The sequence below is a fragment of the Nansenia antarctica genome (assembly GCF_963989245.1).
Source record: "Nansenia antarctica genome assembly, chromosome: 7".
Classification (NCBI taxonomy): domain Eukaryota; kingdom Metazoa; phylum Chordata; class Actinopteri; order Argentiniformes; family Microstomatidae; genus Nansenia; species Nansenia antarctica.
Genome location: NC_137677.1, coordinates 28,551,255 through 28,573,585, shown reverse-complemented (window position 1 = coordinate 28,573,585; position 22,331 = coordinate 28,551,255). Strand labels below are relative to the sequence as shown.

General features: G+C 52.6%; 1 protein-coding gene across 1 annotated transcript in view; it reads right to left on the bottom strand.

Annotated features, from left to right (window-relative positions):
- Positions 1 to 1,831: 1,831 nt before the first annotated feature.
- Positions 1,832 to 22,331, bottom strand: part of fat4 (FAT atypical cadherin 4) — a gene marked incomplete at both ends in the record, with an annotated part of 97,966 nt that continues 77,466 nt past the window's right edge. The window contains 7 exon segments of the mRNA XM_080536651.1: positions 1,832 to 3,421; positions 4,391 to 4,908; positions 13,174 to 13,444; positions 16,140 to 16,357; positions 18,280 to 18,404; positions 20,733 to 20,912; positions 21,296 to 21,381. Of these exon segments, the coding sequence (XP_080392777.1) occupies positions 1,832 to 3,421; positions 4,391 to 4,908; positions 13,174 to 13,444; positions 16,140 to 16,357; positions 18,280 to 18,404; positions 20,733 to 20,912; positions 21,296 to 21,381 (2,988 nt within the window).

Genomic DNA, 22,331 nt, shown 5'->3' with positions numbered 1-22,331 from the left:
GAGATTTCCCCCGGGAGTTCTGGAGAGGTAGTCAGATGGATCACAGTGTCACACAGTCAGTCAGCAGTGAAGGAAGCTGTTAAATAAATACTTTTTTTATTCTGTTATTGGCTTTTTACATGTACAGAGCATACAGTATGTTATAGTTTTATCAAAAGTAGAAAGTACTGATGTTACGTTTTGTAACACGTAAAAAATAAGTCTTCGATCTTACTTTCCCTGAAAGTAAGAGAACATACAACGTACATTTCAGCATAATGAACATTTCAATAAAAACACAGCTTAAGTGATTTAAGTTAATAAACAGTACAAAAATGTAGAAACCATACGTTTAAAAACACTGACAACAACAAAATGACTTCGATGATTTCCAATGAATAATAAAAAAAAATGTACACAACACGTTCATAGTTCATAGTTCTTAGTGAGGGTGGGGGGGGGGGGGTCGGGGGTGAGGGGTCAGGGGTCAGGGTTGAGGGTCCGCTATCCTCTCCCCCGCACCTTGGGCTGGTCCAACAGAACTTCACCTCTGGGGAGTTTAGTGACACAGACAAACTACAGATCCCAGAATCCTCTCCTCTCCTCCCCTCCTGCCAGTAACACTGAACAATGATCTCCCTCCGTTCTACACAGAACACCCTCCGTTCTAGAAGCTTCTAATGCGTGCCAGGCATGGGACGTGGTTAATCCTGGCTCCTGAATCTCTGAGAGAAAACACACACCCAGAGAGAGATGGAGAGAACTGGAGAGAGAGAGAGGGAGAGAGAGAGGGAGAGTTGGGTCGGGACCTTGGCGTTGTCATGGTACCGTGTGAGTGGGTCATGTTCACAGTGAGCGCCGGACACGGCAGGTGCACGCGGATCAAACACACACATGCTTCCTGTTAACCGACCAATTAGAGACAGTCAGGCTGGGGGGTTCTCTGGCTCAGCCCCACCCTGGGGGGAGGAAGGGAGGAAGGGAGGAGGGGAGGGAGGGCTCGAGCCCCACCCTGGGGGGAGGAAGGGAGGAAGGGAGGAGGGGAGGAGGGGAGGAAGGGAGGAGGGGAGGGAGGGCTCGAGCCCCACCCTCTAGAATCCTCTGGAATCCCCTTCTTGGGCGAGCGTGTCAATGTTATCACCTGTCCTATCTGACCGGGAGGGGGGGGGGGGGGGGCAGGGAGGGAAGGGAGGAGGGAGGGGAGGGAGGAGGGAGAAGGAGAGGAAGGAAGGAGGCAGGGAGGGGCTCCGTGGAGGAGAGGGGGTTCAGAGCAGACACGTCAGGTTAACGTAACACACTGCGCCCTCGTACGGCGGCCATCTTGAGTTCACACACTCAGTCTTTCTGCTCCGGAGAAGTCCCAGAAGAGATGAACGAGTGATCGCACGGTACAGGAGGAGGAGGAGGAAGTCTGGGGGAGGAGAGGAGGAGAGGACCGGAGGGGGGGGGGGGGGACTCGTCCAATAGAGGAAGGGGAACAACTTGTAAACACACAAAGTCATTATTTTTACAGGTGTGGGTCTCTGCCTTGCTGCATCGAAGGGGTCGTCCAACGTCAAAAAAACTAAACAAAAAACAAATACAAACTCTCTGCGTACGTAGTCCAAAAGTTTTCTTAGCGACCTAACATCGTCCTCCAAGCGTCCGAGAGAGAAGGCCGTCCGTCCGTCCGTCCGTCTGTTTGTCTGTACAGCGTCTGTCTGTGTGTGTACAGCGTCTGTCTGTGTGTGTACAGCGTCTGTCTGTGTGTGTACAGCGTCTGTCTGTGTGTGTACAGCATCTGTCTGTGTCCGTACAGTGTCCGTCCGTCCGTCCGTGTTCTGCCCAGCACCGTGGTCGTTGCCCGTACGTCTCATACGTACTGCTCCGCCTCCCCCTCGGTGAGGATGGTGACAGACCCGTCCCCGCTGTTCATCTCGATGTCCCGGGGTGGCGGCCCCCCCCCCTGGTTCTCCGGCAGCCGGGCCAGGTCCTGGAACACGTCCACGTAGTGTCCGAACCCGGGCCCCCAGTTCAGCAGGTTGTCCCAGTTGAAGTTCCCGGCCTGCTGGCCCAGTTTGTGAGGCAGGGTGTAGTGGTGGTGCTGGTGGTGCTGGTGGTGGCTGTGGTGGTCCGTGTGCGGCCCTCCTCCTCCTCCAGAACCCCCGGGCGGTCCGGGTCCTCCCTCGGCCCGGCGGCTGGAGTAGCGCCGCTGCTTCATCCTCCCTCCGTAGTCCTCGTCGTCCGCGTCCGACTCGTTGACCTGCGACAGCTTGGCCACGCGGGAGCTGAACCCGGCTGCCGCCGCCGCGGAGGAGGAGGAGGCCCCGCCCCCGGGCTTGTCCCGGTCGTACTCCATCTCGGAGCAGGTGAAGGAGTCGTGGGAGTCGCTCTCGGACGAGGACTCCGGCGCGGGGAGGCCGTCGGCCGGGTTGCGGACGCGGGACAGCGGGCGTCGCAGGTCCTCCTCCTCGGAGCTGGAGCGGCCGTGGTCGGCGCTGCAGATGCTGGGGTTGCGCGGCCGCGGCGTGTTGAGCCGCTCCACCTCCTCGATGCTCAGGCCCACGGGGGGGCCCGACTCCAGGGGGATCTGCTCGATGGGCTGCTTCAGACGGCTCCCTGGCCGGGAGTGGCTGTGGTGGCCCCCCCCGCCCCCCCCGTGGCCCTGGGCCATGGTCTGGGGGCTCTTGCTGCGCCGCCCCAGGCGCGTGGCGTAGTTGGCGGAGAACATGGGCGGCCCAGGGGCGGGCAGGGGGGGGCAGGACGCCTCGGCGTGGTGCTGCAGGTGGTCCAGGGGGCTGACCCCCCCACCGCCCTCGCGCCGGGCCATGTTCAGCTCTCTGGTCGGGGTGTTGCGGTGGTAGTAGGAGGAGGGGGGCTTGTTGAAGGGGGCAGGGCTGTGTCGGGACAGGGGATTGGGGGTGGGGCAGGCGGAGTGGGAGTGGCTCAGAGGGGTGGAGCCTCGCAGGCCCTGGCTGTACTGCGGCTGGTAGGTGTAGCTGACCCCCGACCCCAGGGGGAGGGGCGACTGGCGGGCGAATCCCAGGGGGCTGTGCCTCTGGATGGAGAACTTGGGGGTGTGACTGCGGAACTGCTTGTAGTGCTGGATGATGTCGGCGTCCGAGGGGGCGATGCTGCTGGCGTTGTCGATGTCGTAGTGCTCGATGTCGGGCTCGGGGGGGCCGGGGGAGCAGGGGGCGCAGGGCGCGCTGGGGACCGCCTCCTTGGTGTGCGGCAGGTCCGTCTCATCGTAGATGAGGTAGGGGTTCTCCCGCTCGATGATGTCGGGTTTGGGGTTCCCCTCCGGCTGCTTGCGGACCGTCATGTCATCGCCGTACGGGGGGATGTTGTCGGGGTCGTCGAACGCCACGTTCTCACTGCCCTTCTTCTTCTTCTTCTTCTTCTTGTCTTTTTTCTCTTTCGGCTTCTTCTCCTCCTTTGGCACTTTGGTGGTGGTGCGGCCCTGGAAGGAGAGAGAGGGAGGGAGAGAGAGAGAGAGAGAGTTAGAGGGACAGAGAGACATTCCATTGTAATACATTCATCATGCGTTGGCAAGATGTTTTCTTTTCATGCCAATAAAGAACATTAAAATGTAGTTTACCAGAGAGACAGAGAGAGAGATAATGGTTTATTCATGTCACATACAGAACATGTCACATGTCACAACGACACAGTCAAAACTGACTGGCTTGACACACATCACAACTTAACCCCTTCAGTGCCGAGGGTGAATAATAAAGTCCAAACTGTCAACATCCTACAGCGCCAAGGGTGACCTGATTCACCAGAAATGCCTCAATTATGACGCTTCGTTTAGTAGCCAATCAGAGTAGCGTTACGAGGTAAACACCATATGAAACCGTTGGTGCTCTAGGTGGTGAATGTTCCGGACCTCTTTGGCAGTTGGTGATTTAAATTTAAACACAAACTACAACTTAAACCCCTCAAAAAACTACAACCTCCATCTCCATCCTCCTGAGACATCTACTACCCCCCAGCACTGTGTCTCCTGAGACATCTACTACCCCCCCAGCACTGTGTCTCCTGAGATTTCTACTACCCCCCAGCACTGTGTCTCCAGAGACATCTACTACCCCCCAGCACTGTGTCTCCTGAGATTTCTACTTCCCCCCTTGTACTGTTTCTCCAGTGTCTATAAATATAGATATTTCTTATTCTATCACAACGACTGCCAATGGCCCCTGGCCTGAGCTAGATTACTCTTCCTGCTACGACTGGTGGATTGACTCACTTGCTTGTCGAATGCATCGATTGTAAGTGGCTTTGGAATAAGGCGTCTGCTAAACGCCAAACATGTAACTGGTGGTAAACGTTCCAGAACTCTTTGGCAGTTGGTGATCTAAACTGAAACACAAACTACAACTTAACCCCCCCAAACTACCCCCGCCAAAAACTACAACCTCCATCTCACCTTGCAGTGGTTGCAGAGTATGAGGCTGAGCACCACCAGGGCCAGCGCCGTGGCACAGCTGCCCACGATGGCGGGGACGGCCCAGATGGGCAGGGAGGTCAGCACGGCCGTGGGGGCGGGGCTGCACACGAACCCCCCGTTGCCTGCGCCCCTGCACACCGTGCCCTGGGGACACTGGGCCCCCAGGCAGGCCACCAGGGTCTCGCAGGTCCGCCCCGTGTACTGCTCCGGACACACGCAGGAGAAGCCAGCGCCCCTGGGCCCGGGGACGCAGCCCCCCCGGTTCTGGCAGGGGCTGGAGGAGCACTCCCCGGGGGGAACGCACTGGTAGGTGTACCACTGGTTGACGCACATCAGGCCGTCCCAACAGGGGGCGCTGTCGCACAGGCTGGGGCCCCGGCAGCCCAGCTTCACGGCCGGGGCGGGGCCGGACCGGGACAGGGTGACGGCGCTGTGCTCGCCCACGAAGGGGAGGGTCTCCCCGTTGTACTTGAGGTAGGAGAGGCAGCCGTCGAAACCTGGAGGGAGAGGGGGAGGAGAGGGAGGGGGGGGAGGGAGGAGAGGGAGGAGGAGGAGGAGGGGGAGAGGGAGGAGGGGGAGGAGAGGGAGGGGGAGGGGGAGGAGTGGGAGGAGAGGGGGAGGAGGAGAGGGAGGGGGGGGAGAGGGAGGAGAGGGGGAGGAGGGGGGGAGGAGGGGGGAGAGAGGGGGGAGGAGGAGAGGGAGGAGAGGGAGGAGGAGGAAAGGAAAGAGAGAGAGGAGAGGAAGGAATGGGAGGAGAGGGAGGAGGGGGAGGAGGGGGAGGAGAGAAGAGGAACACAGGTTTAGATAACAGGGAGCTCCTCTGGCAGCCTCCCAGGTGAACAGTAGCAGCGTAGTCAGACTGAGGCTCTGCAGAACGTTCAGCCACGCTGGACTACTTCCTGCTCCGCCGGCTGACAACAGGAAGTGAAGGCTTTAATGAGAAGTGACGGAATGTTGTTCTGAGGGCTAATTGGGTCAAACCTCTGCCAAGATCTGCCGTGAAATCTGCTCATGGAAAACACCTCAGCAAATCACATCTTCTAAAATGGGAAAATATAAATCATTGGCAAATTTGAGAGGAGAAATATGATTATTTTATAAAACAAGGGAGCTCTGTGCCAATCTATCTGCAGATTTAATAAGGCTGGAGGTATCGCATCTGGAACACATGTCACGCTGCTAATCCAAACCTTCTCCCTGCCTCCCCCTCCCCCTGCCTCCCCCTGCCTCCCCCTGCCTCCCCCTGCCTCTCCCTGCCTCTCCCTGCCTCTCCCTGCCTCTCCCTGCCTCTCCCTGCCTCCCCCTGCCTCTCCCTGCCTCCCCCTGCCTCTCCCTGCCTGGCTGATGTGAATATGCTGTTTATGTTTATTGATTTTTTTCTCAGTAGATTAAAACCATTTGTTTCTTTTCATTAGCTTTTACTAGGTAAGTGTGTATGTGTGTGTGTGTGTGTGTGTGTGTGTGTGTGTGTGTGTGGACCTGCTCCAACATGTTGATTCTGAACCTGATCCTGACCTGTGTGTCCTGGAGTTGGACTGTGTGGACACACACACACACATACACACACACACACACACACACACACAGGTAGCATGCACGCAGACCCAGCACAGCAGCCAGGGCTTTGTTACCATATTAGTCCCTGCTTCTCCCTCCCCCTCTCCCCCTCCTCTCCCCCTCTCTTAACCCGCCCCCCCTTCCCCTACTCCCTCCTTCCTCCTCCAACGGCTGAGTTTACAGCCTGCCTCCCTCCCTCCCTCCCTCCCTCCCCCTCCTCCCCCCTCCCTCTGGACGTCCTCCTGCTCACCCCATCACAGCCAGGCTGCAGCCAGACCCCCCCCCTGCCCCCCCCACCCCCCCGACACCTGATACTAGAGATACACCCAACACACACACACACCCACACACACACACGCTGACACACAGACACTCACGCTGACACACACACACACACACACACAGACACACAGACACACACACACGCGCACAATCCCGTGATCAGGAGCAATAACAAATGAAAACATTAGAAGCATCAAAGTCGAGACGCCCAGACCAGACAGACTAGGTACCTAACCCTGACCCCTGACCCCTGACCCCTGACCCAGACAGACTAGATACCTAACCCTGACCCCTCCTACTGTAAACAAATCACATCACCAGGGGAGGCTGGGGGAGGTAGAACACCAGAGGAGGCTGGGGGAGGTAGAACACCAGGGGAGGCCGGGGGAGGTAGAACACCAGGGGAGGCCGGGGGAGGTAGAACACCAGGGGAGGCTGGTGGAGGTAGAACACCAGAGGAGGCTGGGGGAGGTAGAACACCAGGGGAGGCTGGGGGAGGTAGAACACCAGGGGAGGCCGGGGGAGGTAGAACACCAGGGGAGGCCGGGGGAGGTAGAACACCAGGGGAGGCTGGGGGAGGTAGAACACCAGGGGAGGCTGGGGGAGGTAGAACACCAGGGGAGGCTGGGGGAGGTAGAACACCAGGGGAGGCTGGGGGAGGTAGAACACCAGGGGAGGATGGTGGAGGTAGAACACCAGGGGAGGCTGCGGGAGGTGGAACACCAGGGGAGGCTGGGGGAGGTAGAACACCAGGGGAGGCTGGGGGAAGTGCTGAGATGGAGGTGGAGGGTGTTCCCAGCTTCAAGTTTCAGGGGGTCCACATCTCGGAGGACCTCTCTTGTCATCCACCACCACCTCCACCATCATCTCCACCCCAACATTCACACCAACTCCACCTCCACCACCACCATCATCATCTCCACCACCATCACCATCACCACCACCACCACCACCCCACCACCACCACCACCACCACCTCCACCACCTCCACCACCTCCAGCATGATCTCCACCACCTCCACCACCACCACCTCCACCACCTCCACCACCTCCACCACCTCCAGCACCACCACCACCACCTCCACCACCTCCACCACCTCCACCACCACCACCACCTCCACCACCACCACCTCCACCACCACCTCCACCACCACCTCCACCACCTCCACCACCTGCACCACCACCACCACCTCCACCACCACCACCACCTCCACCACCACCTCCACCACCTCCACCACCTCCACCACCTCCACCACCTCCACCACCACCACCACCACCTCCACCACCTCCACCACCTCCACCACCACCACCTCCACCATCACCACCTCCACCACCACCTCCACCATGATCTCCACCCCAACATTCTCACCTCTACCTCAGACTGAGGCTCTGCAGAATGTTCAGCCACGCTGGACCACTTCCTGCTCCGCTGGCTGACAACAGGAAGTGAAGGCTTTAATGAGAAGTGACGGAATGTTGTTCTGAGGGCTAATTGGGTCAAACCTCTGCCAAGATCATGGAAAACACCTCCACCTCCACCACCACCCCTTCTACCACCACCAAGGGTGACCTGATTCACCAGAAATGCATCAATTAGGATGCTTCGTTTAGTAGCTAATCAGAGTAGCGTTACGAGGTAAACACCATATGAAACCGTTGGTGCTCTAGGTGGTGAATGTTCCGGACCTCTTTGGCAGTTGGTGATTTAAATTTAAACACAAACTACAACTTAAACCCCTCAAAAAACTACAACCTCCATCTCCATCCTCCTGAGACATCTACAGCACTGTGTCTCCTGAGACATCTACTACCCCCCAGCACTGTGTCTCCTGAGCAACCTGGTCTCACACGGCAGACGTCAGGATTCGACGTCTGTCGTTCGCATCCAAACGTCGAATTCCGACGTGACATTGTCGTTCTGAAAGCGCAGGGGTGCGCCTGTTATGTGCGCCTGTCGGGCTGGCATGGGTGGCACAATTTTGAGAATTTAACACTTAATTCCCTGCATTCTGGTCAATTTGTATGCACCATTTTGTGCTTTTTATTACCATTTCTGTCTCCACTACCCATTGTATACTTTAATTAGGCTACTAACATTACAATCCCTGTTTAAAAGTCCCAGTGCTACCAATCACAGAACAACAGAGTGGCACCATACAAATGTAATATTAAACTCCCATATTTATTCTTTAAACAAACAAATCTGGGGGAGTGGTCGGAGTTAACGAGATATTGTTCCAATCCATTACCTGGCCATTACCTGCCTGTGAAAAGTATGAAAAGTTTGCATTGCCTAGCGTGTAGGCCCGTGAGAAATTGAGAGCATATAAATCACTAGATGCCTACAACTACGCAATCTGTGGTCATGTACAGTACATCAAATACCATGACATAGATTCCGACTTTTATGTCTTGAAATCAGAAGTCCTCCCAAGCCAAAGACAACAATCCGTGGGAATGGCCTAGGAGGGTGAAAGTTGACATGGTACAATGTCCCATGAAGGGGAAGGAGTGTGTAAAGTTTGGTGAGTGTGACTCTTTCGCAGCCCCTTCCCTGGGCCCAAACATACCCTTTTCTCCACAGACACACACAGTGGCCATATACAGTCATGGAGGTATTTCAAAGTCCAAATGGACCTGCTATGCTAGGAAGCAAGTTGCCTAATGGCATGAAAATGCAACATGTTGTACTCGTTGTGTGCCTGTACGCAGTGGTGTGCCGTCAGGGCCAGCAAGGCCTTCTCTGCTGGCCTAAACATCATCAGAATATACATTTTATTTTAATATATTTTTTCCACAAATATGTATTAATGATTCCCCATAGTCTATTCTCTTCATTTCATAGCTTTCCTCTTGGTTGCGCTGCTTCCAGTCTCCGATTGAGATTTGGAGGGCTGGCCTTTATGTTAGAGCTTTTATCCAATCAAAATGTGTTGCCAGGGGGCTCCAAAATCTGCCCGCCTGCACAATAAACCGTGCCGCGAATACGACCTGTAACTTAACGTTGAACGAGAAAACCTGTGGCGTTCCTAGTGGAAACCTACGTAGATTTCGAGTTGGCGAGCAAAAGCAACAACGGCGCCTGCTGTAAGGCTCAATGATGTCAGCACCCAGCACGTCTTTTGATTGGATACGCACTATTGATACGCACTATTGATATTCACTATTGAGATGCGTAACTATGCCGGTAGATGTGGGACTTTTGAACACCTGGGGACACCCGAGTGGATTTACAGCTCAACGAACAAGTGCGCAGGGAAACGGAGCTCCACATGTCCCTATTTTTGCTCACCCTTTCGTTGACTGATCGATAATACTGATCGATTGTGTCCTGTTTTTGGGTAAACAATAACTTTCATTTAGGGGACACGATGAAAGCGCCGAGTCCACAAACAGAGGAAACTACGTTGAGCTTCTTTCTTTTCTTGCTGAAAACAACCCAGATTTACATTACCACCTGTCCACAAACAAAGTGTTTACTGGGACGTCAGGCAAAATACAAAACGACCTGATTTTTGCTATTGCTGAAGTGATGGGAGAAGAGATCAAAATGGAGATTAAAAAGGCACCCTTTGTCGCTATTATGGTGGACGAGACGACAGACGTGGGTAATGTAGCGATCTTAAAGATGTTAGTTTAACACTCTTCATTGTAAATGCGGATTTATTGATTAAAAATGCTTCGGAAATATTAATATAACTCTGTCTGACTATGTTAAGGTGATGCAACGCCCGGTTATACTGTGTTTCTGTCTAATTTCTAGAGCCATGGCGTCATAACGATGGTATTAAGAGGTAGAATAATTCAGGTAGGAATGTGTCGGACATCACTGAAGGCCTAGGTGTGAAATGCACCGCCCGCCACTGCCTGTACGTGTGAGAAGATGTCTCATTCCAAACGTCACTTCACATCAAGCACTAGAACCTCCCTACAGTTGTCCGCCGCGTCGCGTGCAGGGCCTCTAGGGAATGGCCTAGGAGGGTGAAAGTTGAAACTGTACAATATCCCATGAAGGGGAAGGAGTGTGTAGAGTTTGGTGAGTGTGACTCTTTCGCAGCCCGTTCCCTGGGCCCAAACGTACCCCAGCAGGAGCACCTTTCAGTCAAAGGGCACAGACCTATGAAGGCCTCTAGGGAATGGCCTAGGAGGGTGAAAGTTGACATGGTACAATGTACAATGTCCCATGATGTCCCATGGTGAGTGTGACTCTTTCGCAGCCCGTTCCCTGGGCCCAAACGTACCCCAGCACTTTAATTCAGGCTTTTGGGCCTAGTGTGACATTAAAGGTTAAAGGACTTTAGCGTCGCAACCGTAGGTGGCACAGACACGGTTCAGATATTTTCCGACTCGGCTCGGCCCCACCGACAGGCCACACCCACTTTGATACAAGCCACTCCCCCTAAGTGTCTAAGCCACTCCCACTTTGATACAGGCCACACCCACTTTGATACAAGCTCCACCCACTTTGATACAAGTCACTCCCCCTAACTGTCTAAGCCACACCCACTTTGATACAAGCTCCACCCACTTTAATACAAGCCACTCCCCCTAAGTGTCTAAGACACTCCCACTTTGATACAAGCTCCACCCACTTTGATACAAGCCACTCCCACTTTGATACAAGCCACTCCCCCTAACTGTCTAAGCCACACCCACTTTGATAAATAAATTATATTTATTTATATATAGCGCTTTTCCGAGGCTCAAATACCCTGACAATATGGGGAAAACGGGAAAGTGCTGTGTCCCTTGTTGTATGAATAGATCCGACCGGTCTCAAAATGTAGCCTATAATTAATGCAAGTGCAATCGGGCTAACGTTACTCATTCTCGCAGTTCCAAATGAATGAACGTTGAAGCGCACTGCCGTCGGGTTGTAAAATAGCCTAGTTTGATAGGCCTATTGACAGCGAATAAAACAGTGAAGATGACAATTGTTTCTGCTGTTGTTATGAAAATCTGTTCTCCGTTGGTTGTATCTCAAAATGTGGCCTATTAAAATCTGTTCTCCGTTGGTTGTATCTCAAAATGTGGCCTATTAAAATCTGTTCTCCGTTGGTTGTATCTCAAAATGATGTGGCCTAACTAATGATGTGGCCTAACTAATTAATGCAAGTGCAGCCAGGGGCGTGTCCAGGGGGTGGCCTGGGGTAGCACGTGCCACCCCTGAAATCTGATTGGCCACCCCAGGTGCCACCCCCCTGATTGATTGGCACACAGCTGACCTGATGTATATAATTTGATGTAAAGAACTCTCTAAAAACACATACGAAATATTGTTTTAAGTACAATTTATTTATTTCTTTTAAGAACGTGTGGAGTGCATCTCCAGCAGTGCGATATCTGTAAACATACTATCTGTAGACTCTCCGCTCAGGGTTGCCAGATGGGATTGACAATTTCGAGCCTAACCAGTCTAAAAACAGCTAAATCCACAAAAAACCAGCCCATCTGGCAACCCTGTCTCCGCTGCTTCAAACTCTTCCACTTGTTGCGCAAAATGGGCCAGAGTTTGTCAAATCCAATGTTGGGCATCTCGTTTCTCAAGTCCTGGTATAGACCAAAATATACAGGTAAGCCAAAGGCAAGTGGATCTGATGAAGGTAAAGCAATCTTTCTCACTTGATCTTCACCAGAGAAGAACCCCGGTGAATGATGCCCCCGCCCCTTTTACAGTCGCGCGCGTGGACACAAACAACATTCTTGATCCAGAGTTAGGTACGCTTAAAATAGCTTACAGAGGCTACTAGCATAAAGAAATGTCTGCTTGTTGCAAGTTCGGTTGTCAGAATCGATATTCCACGACTATCGGACTCAAGTTCTACCGAATTCCACCAGGATCAGACCATTTCAGAGCAATCGGCGGCGTCAACTGGACTGAGGACAAGATAAAAAAAAATGATTGTGCATGTGCCGCCCATTTTATATCAGGTAAAGTATTGTAGCAACCGTGTAATAATATGTTCATTAATGTTGCAATGAATGCTCAGAAATTCAATGTTAGCACTGTTACTGTGAGCTGTGTTGTGTGCCAATGCATTCCTGTGATTGGTGGAGGTCACGGGGGGGGGGGCGGGTGTTGCGTTGAGGAAAGGAGAGCTTCGGTGAACTGGCGGTTTTGTATGTGGAAGTTTGCAATTAAACGCACGGATTGTAAGACAACCTATCTTGTCTTTGGCTTGGGAGGACTTCTGATTTCAAGACATAAAAGTCGGAATCTATGTCATGGTATTTGATGTACTGTACATGACCACAGATTGCGTAGTTGTAGGCATCTAGTGATTTATATGCTCTCAATTTCTCACGGGCCTACACGCTAGGCAATGCAAACTTTTCATACTTTTCACAGGCAGGTAATGGCCAGGTAATGGATTGGAACAATATCTCGTTAACTCCGACCACTCCCCCAGATTTGTTTGTTTAAAGAATAAATATGGGAGTTTAATATTACATTTGTATGGTGCCACTCTGTTGTGTTGTGATTGGTAGCACTGGGACTTTTAAACAGGGATTGTAATGTTAGTAGCCTAATTAAAGTATACAATGGGTAGTGGAGACAGAATTGGTAATAAAAAGCACAAAATGGTGCATACAAATTGACCAGAATGCAGGGAATTAAGTGTTAAATTCTCAAAATTGTGCCACCCATGCCAGCCCGACAGGCGCACATAACAGGCGCACCCCTGCGCTTTCAGAACGACAATGTCACGTCGGAATTCAACGTTTGGATGCGAACGACAGACGTCGAATCCTGCCGTCTGCCGTGTGAGACCAGGTTGCTCCTGAGACACCTACTACCCCCCAGCACTGTGTCTCCTGAGACATCTACTCCCCCCCAGCACTGTGTCTCCTGAGACATCTACTACCCGCAGCACTGTGTCTCCTAAGATTTCTACTCCACCTCCACCACCATCGTCGTCTCACCTGGTTGGGTCTTGGGCTGGGCGGGGCCGGCGCCGGCGGGGACCCCCCCCAGGGACAGCGTCAGGACGTTGACCCCCCCGAAGTCCTGGGTGGGGTGCTGGATGAGGCGCAGGTGGTCCTGGTCCAGCCGGAGGAGGGTGGAGGAGGAGCCGTTCCTCAGCAGGGTGACGGTGTGCCACAGCCCGTCTGCCAGGCCGGCCTCCCCCAGGGTCCGCTCCACCTGCCCCCCCACCCCCGCCTCAGACACGTACTGCAGGTTACCATTCTTCAACTGGAGGGGGGGAGAGGGGGAGAAAGGGTTAGATGGAGGGATGGAAGGGTGTGTGTGTGTGTGTGTGTGTGTGTGTGTGCATGAGAGAGAGATGAATGGTTGAATGGATAGACTGAAGGATGGCTGGATTGATGGATACATGGATGGATGGATGGATGGGTAGAGGGATGGATGGATGGGTAGAGGGATGGATGGATGGATGGATGGATGGATGGATGGATGGATAGATAGAGGGATGGATGGATGAATGGATGGAGGGATGGATGGAAGGATGGATGAATGGATGGATGGAAGGATGGATGGATAGATAGAGGGATGGATGGATAGAGGGATGGATGGATGAATGGATGGTTGGATGGATGGATGGATGGATGGATAGATAGAGGGATGGAGGATGGATGGATGGATGAATGGATAGAGGCATGGATGGATAGAGGGATGGATGGATGAATGGATGGCTGGATGGATGGATGGAAGGATGGATAGATAGAGGGATGGATGGGAGGATAGAGGATGGATGGATGGATTGGTAGAGGGATGGATGGGAGGATAGAGGATGGATGGATGGATGGATGGGTAGAGGGATGGATGGGAGGATAGAGGATGGATGGATGGATGGATGGATGAATAGATAGAGGGATGGATGGTTGGATGGATGGATGGATAGAGGGATGGAGGGATAAATGGGTGGAGGGATGGATGGAAGGATGGATGGATGGAAGGATGGATGGGTAGATAGAGGGATGGAGGATGGATGGATGGATGGATGGATGAATGGATGGATAGATAGAGGGATGGATGGATGGGAGGATAGAGGATGGATGGATGGATAAATGGATAGAGGGATGGATTGATGGATAGAGGGATGGATGGATGAATGGATGGCTGGATGGATGGATGGATGGAAGGATGGATGGATAGATAGATAGATAGATAGAGGGATGAATGAATGGATGGATGGAGATCTATCGCCAGTGAAGTCATCCCAGTGTGTTGAAAGGGAGCGTGTCGACCATGTGGTCCGTCAACACCATGCTTTGATGATTCCAAATTGGAGAGAAAAGTACATTTTGTATTCTTCCCCAAAATCCCATTATTTACTGTCCCTCCACTGACCCAGGACCTGATCATGAACACATGTCTGCTAGGTCCGAGAGATTGTTTTCCTTTTTCTTAACTGAAATAAACACGAGTGATATCCTCGTTCACGAGACATCCTGACTGACAGGAACGCCGCAGTCGCACATTGGGCCATCGGAGCCTTGCACAGGAACACACCACCACATCCATATGGAATACAGCTAATCTGAGGACCATCATTAATCAATATCTCTCTGGCTGGGGGGAGGGAGGGAGGTAGGGAGGGAGGGACCGTCGCCGTGGAGACGGGATGGTAATCTCATATATGAGAGAGGCTGGAAATGGAAAACTAATCTTCTCCGCTTCCTCTTCTGAAGGAAATAAACCTCCTGGATGATTAAGGAGCTTTAGGAGGAATTGATTTAAAAGACCCACAAGACAGACAGACGTGGATGTGGAAAGTCCCCCTGAGGGGGGGGGGGACATCTGAGGGGGGGGGGCGACGACATCTGAGGGGGGGGGGGGCAGATCTGGGGAACCAATAGAAAGTCTCGACCGCATGTTTGATACGCAGCCTCATCCTCCTCCAAGTATTACAATGAGACCGTCCTCCGATGTCTACCTCCCCCAGCCTCTACCTCCCGCAGCCTCTACCTCCCCCAGCCTCTACATCCCCCAGCCTCTACCTCCCCCAGCCTCTACCTCCCCCAGCCTCTACCTCCCCCAGCCTCTACCTCCCCCAGCCTCTACCTCCACCAGCCTCTACCTCCCCCAGCCTCTACCTCCACCAGCCTCTACATCCCCCAGCCTCTACCTCCCCCAGCCTCTACCTCTCCCAGCCTCTACCTCCACCAACCTCTACCTCCCCCAGCCTCTACCTCCACCAGCCTCTACCTCCCCCAGCCTCTACCTCCCCCAGCCTCTACCCCTCCCAGCCTCTAGGCCTCCAGCCTCCGTGTGTCAGTGTCAGTATGAGGGGGGTTTCATCCCAGATGGGGGAGTTGGCTGCAGTCTAGAGGCCCAATTAAAAACATACGATATACAAACACCCCAGCCCCCCCCAGCCTCCCCCCACCTCCCCCAGCCCCCCCCAGCCTCCCCCAGCCTCCCCTCCGACACCCAGAGCAGAACAATGGTGGAGGTCATCTATGATGGAGAGGTCGGAGGTCACATGTGCACCGTGAGGCTGGTTTATTACAGGGGGATGAAAGCCTGTCCTGCTAACGGGCTGGAGAGGATGAGGATCTGGAGCTGGGGGGGGAGGGGGGGGGGGGGGGTAGGAGGGCTTCACTGTCCAACCCTAACCCTGTCCTCTCTGACTCACACAACATCAATATAGTTATTTTGGCTGTCTGTAATAGTGACATCTGTGTGTGTGTGTGTGTGTGTGTGTGTGTGTGTGTGTGTGAGCGTGTGTGTGTGTGTGTATCCTGAGGGTGGTGTAGTTGTGTGTGTGTGTGTGTGTACCCTGAGGGTGGTGTGTGTGTGTGTGTGTGTACCCTGAGGGTGGTGTGTGTGTGTGTGTGTACCCTGAGGGTGGTGTGTGTGTGTGTGTGTGTGTGTGTGTGTACCCTGAGGGTGGTGTGTGTGTGTGTGTGTGTGTGTGTGTGTGTACCCTGAGGGTGGTGTAGTTGCTGGCCTCCTGGACGTGCAGCAGGGTTCCCGTGGGGCTGCGGGTCCTGAACTTGACCTCCAGGCTGCTGGGAGGGGGTGGCTCCAGGGCGGCGCCCCCCAGGGCCTGGCGCAGCAGGGCGTCCCGTCTGGGGGCGTCTCTCAGGGCGTAGTCCAGACGCCCCGACCCGTCCAGGGACAACGCTGTGTCTGCTGTGATGTCTGGGAGGGGGAGATGACACACACACACACACACATTTACTTAATTATATTTACCAGTTGTACTGCTAATTGCATCCTGTCTCTTATTTGTGACAAATGACATGTGGGGTTCCCCAAGGGTCAATCCTTGGCCCCCTTCTATTCAATCTCTACATGCTTCCATTGGGACACATCATAAAAAATAACAAAATTACCTACCACAACTATGCGGATGACACTCAAATCTACATAGCCCTCTCACCTAACGTCTATAGTCCCATTGACAATCTCTGTAATTGCATTGAACAAATAAACGCCTGGATGACACAAAACTTCCTCCAACTAAACAAGGACAAAACAGAGATAATTGTATTCGGTGCACCTGACAAAAGATCGAAAGTCAGTGCAAAACTTGATTCTCTCTCTCTTCAAATTAAAAAAGAGGTCCGAAATCTTGGTGCAATTCTAGACTGATCTAAACTTCAACAGCCACATAAACTCGATAACTAAATCAGCCTACTATCACCTGAAAAACATAACAAGAATGAGAGGTTTCATGTCCACAAGACAAGACCTTGAAAAGCCCATCCATGATGTTTTGAGTAGACTTGAGTATTGTAATGGTCTACTAACAGGCCTATCTAAAGGGGCTGGTCTACTAACAGGCCTATCTAAAGGGGCTGGTCTACTAACAGGCCTATCTAATGGAGCTGGTCTACTAACAGGCCTATCTAAAGGAGCTGGTCTACTAACAGGCCTATCTAAAGGAGCTGGTCTACTAACAGGCCTATCTAAAGGAGCTGGTCTACTAACAGACCTATCTAAAGGAGCTGGTCTACTAACAGGCCTATCTAAAGGAGTTGGTCTACTAACAGGCCTATCTAAAGGAGCTGGTCTACTAACAGGCCTATCTAAAGGGGCTGGTCTACTAACAGGCCTATCTAAAGGAGCTGGTCTACTAACAGGCCTATCTAAAGGAGCTGGTCTACTAACAGGCCTATCTAAAGGAGCTGGTCTACTAACAGGCCTATCTAAAGGAGCTGGTCTACTAACAGGACTATCTATAGGAGCTGGTCTACTAACAGGCCTATCTAAAGGGGCTGGTCTACTAACAGGCCTATCTAAAGGAGCTGGTCTACTAACAGGCCTATCTAAAGGAGCTGGTCTACTAACAGGCCTATCTAAAGGAGCTGGTCTACTAACAGGCCTATCTAAAGGAGCTGGTCTACTAACAGGCCTATCTAAAGGGGCTGGTCTACTAACAGGCCTATCTAAAGGGGATGTTCGTGAATTGCAGCTCATCCAAAACGCCACTGGTAGGGTCCTAACAAAAACAAAGAGGTTTACACCCATCCTGAGACCCCTGCCCTGGCCTAACCCTACCAGTCTCTCAGAGAATAGATTTCAAAGTATCAATACACATTCTTATCATTTTACTTTCATTTTTTAATCTGTTTATTATTCTCCTCTTTTTTTAATGCTGTATATAAAGCACTTTGAATTGCCCCTGTTGTATGAAATACTGTACAAATAAACTAGCCTTGCTTTGGTACAATGAGGCCCGTCCTCCAATGTCTACCTCCCCCAACCTCCCCCACCCTCCCCCACACTCCCCCGCCCTCCCCCGCCCTCCCCCACCCTCCCCAGCCCTCCCCCGCCCTCCCCCACCCTCCCCAGCCCTCCCCCGCCCTCCCCCACCCTCCCCAGCCCTCCCCCGCCCTCCCCAGCCCTCCCCCGCCCTCCCCCGCCCTCCCCAGCCCTCCCCCGCCCTCCCCCGCCCTCCCCCACCCTCCCCAGCCCTCCCCTGCCCTCCCCCGCCCTCCCCAGCTTCCCACAGCCTCCCCCGGCCCAGACAGACAGACAGACAGACAGAGACAGGGTGAATAGAAGGATGACAGGTGAATAGAGATGAGACTTCCTGCTTCCTGTCGGGAGGCTCTTACATTTCTCACAGAAGGTTCCGGTGAAGCCGTCGGCACACACACACTGCTGCCAGGACCACCGGTCGGTGCAGGAGCCCCCGTGTCTGCAGGGGCTGGCCACACACGCACCCTCCAGCCTGGGACACCTACACACACACACACACACACACACACACACACACACACACACACACACACACACACACACAGAGATGAGTACACAAACACACACACACACAGACAGATAAACAGACAGATACACACAGACAGATACAGACACATAGAAGAGTACACAGACAAGACAGACAGACAGACATACATACATACATACATACATACATACATACATACATACAGACAGACAGTCAGACAGTCAGACAGACAGACAGTCAGACAGGCAGACAGACAGTAAGACAGACAGACAGACAGACAGACAGATAGATAGACAGACAGACAGGCATACAGACAGTCATACAGACAGACAGGCAGACAAACAGACAGACAGACAGACAGAAAGACAGGCAGGCAGACAGACAGACAGACAGACAGGCAGACAGACAGGCAGGCAGACAGGCAGGCAGACAGACAGACAGGCATACAGAAGGCAGCTTCCTAGAGCAGGTCGGGGGTCCTGAATAGATGAGATCAGTACAGAACCATGAAAGCCCCCCCCCCCCCCCCCCCACCCAGACACTCCAGAGACACATTAGCATATCAACAGACCTGTCCTTCACCGCATTCACCAGCCCCCCCCCCTCACACACACACACACACACACCCCACCTCCTCCCCTCTGCCACACACACACACACACACACACACCCTCCCCTCTGTCTCTCTAACACCCACCCCCCCCCCCCTCCTCCCCTCTGCCACACACACACACACACTCCCCTCTGTCTCTCTAATACAACCCCCAGCCCCCCCACCCCTACCCTCTGCCACTCTGACAGCATACCCTCCATACACACACACACACTCCACACACACACGCACACACACTCCACACACACACGCACACACTCCCTCCACACACACACGCACACACCCTCCACACACACACACCCTCCACGACGCTATTGATATCAAACTGCCTCCACTGTGTTCTCTCTGGGGCTGGGAGGCTAAACAGATACCCTGCAGGGATGGAGGGATGGAGGAGAGGGGGGAGGAGAGGAGAGGAGAGGAGAGGAGAGGAGAGGAGAGGAGAGAAGAGGAGGGGAGAGGAGAGGAGAGGAGAGGAGAGGAGGGGAGAGTAGAGGAGAGGAGGGGAGAGGAGAGGAGAGGAGAGGAGAGGAGAGGAGAGGAGAGGAGAGGAGAGGAGGGGAGAGGAGAGGAGAGGAGAGGAGGGGAGAGGAGAGGAGAGGAGAGGAGAGGAGGGGAGAGGAGAGGAGAGGAGAGGAGAGGAGGGGAGAGGAGCAGTGATGCCGGTAACGCGTTACTAAGTAACGCGTTACTCTAATCTGAATACTTTTTTCAGTAACGAGTATTCTAACGCGATACTATTTCCAAATCAGTAATCGGATTAAAGTTACTTATTCAAGTGACTGTGCGTTACTATTGCGTTACTACCTCATAACTTAGGCTAAATGCAGTATTTCTTTTTAATGTTCGATAGTAAACAAACATTTGTTTGCTTTTCTCGTGTCTTGGGGAGTGACGTCAGTGCTCACGTTTTCAACACGAGGTTGCAGCAGAATCGCTCACGTGTATCACCATGCTGATTGCACAGTGTAAACAGAAGCGTAGCCTACACAACCTGCCTACATCCATCTATTCATCCGTGTCTGGCCTATCACAACCATGCTACATCCATCTATTCATCCATGTCTGGCCTATCACAACCGTGCTACATCCATCTATTTTAATCCGTGTCTGGCCTATCACAATCGTGCTACATCCATCTATTCATCCGTGTCTGGCCTATCACAACCGTGCTACATCCATCTATTCATCCGTGTCTGGCCTATCACAACCTGCCTACATCCATCTATATACTGAGAGGGAGGCAAAGAAAGACACTTTATTTTGTTGTTTTAAGTTATTGTTTAAAGTTTAATTATGTAATTTAAGTTACTGTTAAAATAAAGTGAGTTTTGGCAAAACCAGTTTTCATTTTTATGTTGCGGGGGGGTCGGGTGCCTAGGCAGCTGCCAATAGTAACTAAAAAAGTAACTAGTAATCTAACTTAGTTACTTTTAAAATCAAGTAATCAGTAAAGTAACTAGATTACTTTTTTAAGGAGTAATCAGTAATCAGTAATCAGAATACTTTTTCAAAGTAACTGTGGCAACACTGGAGAGGAGAGGAGAGGAGAGGAGAGTAGAGTAGAGTAGAGTAGAGTAGAGGAGAGGAGAGGAGAGGAGAGGAGAGGAGAGGAGAGGAGAGGAGAGGAGAGGAGAGTAGAGGAGAGGAGAGGAGAGGAGAGGAGAGGAGAGGAGAGGCGGGGGGGGGGGGGGGGGGGGGGGTCCCACCTGTCCAGGATGCCCCGGGAGGCCAGGGCCTGGCTGGGTTCCAGAGGTCGGCCGTTGACCGCCAGCTCCATGATGCAGCCCACAAGGTCATGGCTGGCCACCTGACCACGGCGGTGGAGGAGGGGCTCGATGGAGGCCACGCCCCCTACCGACAGGCTGTTAGGCTGCACGTCCAAGATCCTGGAGAGAGGGAGGGGGAGAGAGAGAGAGGGAGACAGAAAGAGAGGGAGACAGAGAGAGAGGGAGACAGAGAGAGAGAGAGACAGACAGGGTTAGAACTTTTCACAACAACAACATCCCTCCTCAAATAAACCACCATTCCTCATCTGCCATAATGGTCGCACACACACACACACACATACACACACATACACACACACACACACACACACACACACACTCTGGGCCTCTCCTCAACAAGCAGTAAGCTGGCCCTCTAGTTGAAGCTCCTGGATAAGTGCTGGTTGTCTATGGGAGGGAGTTAACTAGTGTGTGTGTATGTGTGTGTGTGTGTGTGTGTGTGTGTGTGTGTGTGTGTGTGTGTGTGTGTGTGTGTGTCGTACCAGTCGGTGTGTATGGCCACGTTGCTGACAGCACAGTAGCCTGGCTCCTGGTCCTCTCCACACAGGTCCACGGTCAGGGAGGCCGCCTGCACACACACACACACACGAACACACACACACACACACACACACACACACACACAGTTAATAATAGCAGTTATACTAGTTATGTTTATTCAATAATTCCTGTTCCAGAATGATTCATTATTCATTCAATAATGTGAGCAACGCCCAACCCTCTACTCTACACACTCACACACACACACACACACACACACACACACACACACACACACACATATTTTAAATGCTTTATTCATGTCCACATACATGTACAATATCTAAAGGACAAAAATACTATCAGTGCATTTTGACATTATAAAACACACACACACACACACACACACACACACACCACACCAGAACGTACTTAGAGAGTTAACAGCATCATAACTAACTGTTATTACAGTAATATTATAATAACACGACAGGGACTGTCAGAAGTCTTCTGATTGGCCCAAAGCCCAGAACCAGCCCAGTCACACACACACACACACACACACACACACACACACACACACACACACACACACACACACACACACACTCTGGGTAAACTCTGGTGAACTCTGGAGGATCCCTATGGAATGTGACAGGAAGACCTTCAGCGTGTCATGTGTTTGTGTTTACACACCCACAACACGCACACGCACGCACACACCCACGACACACACACACACACCCATGCACACGCACACACACACCCACGACACACACACACACACACACACCCACGCACACGCACGACACACACACACTCACACACTTACACACACACTGACACACACACACTCACACTCACACACTCACTCACACTCACACTCACACTCACACTCAAACTCACACACACCCACGACTCATACACACACACACACACACACAACCACGACACACACACACTCACACTCACACACACCCACGCACACGCACGACACACACACACACACACACACACACACTCACACACTCACACACA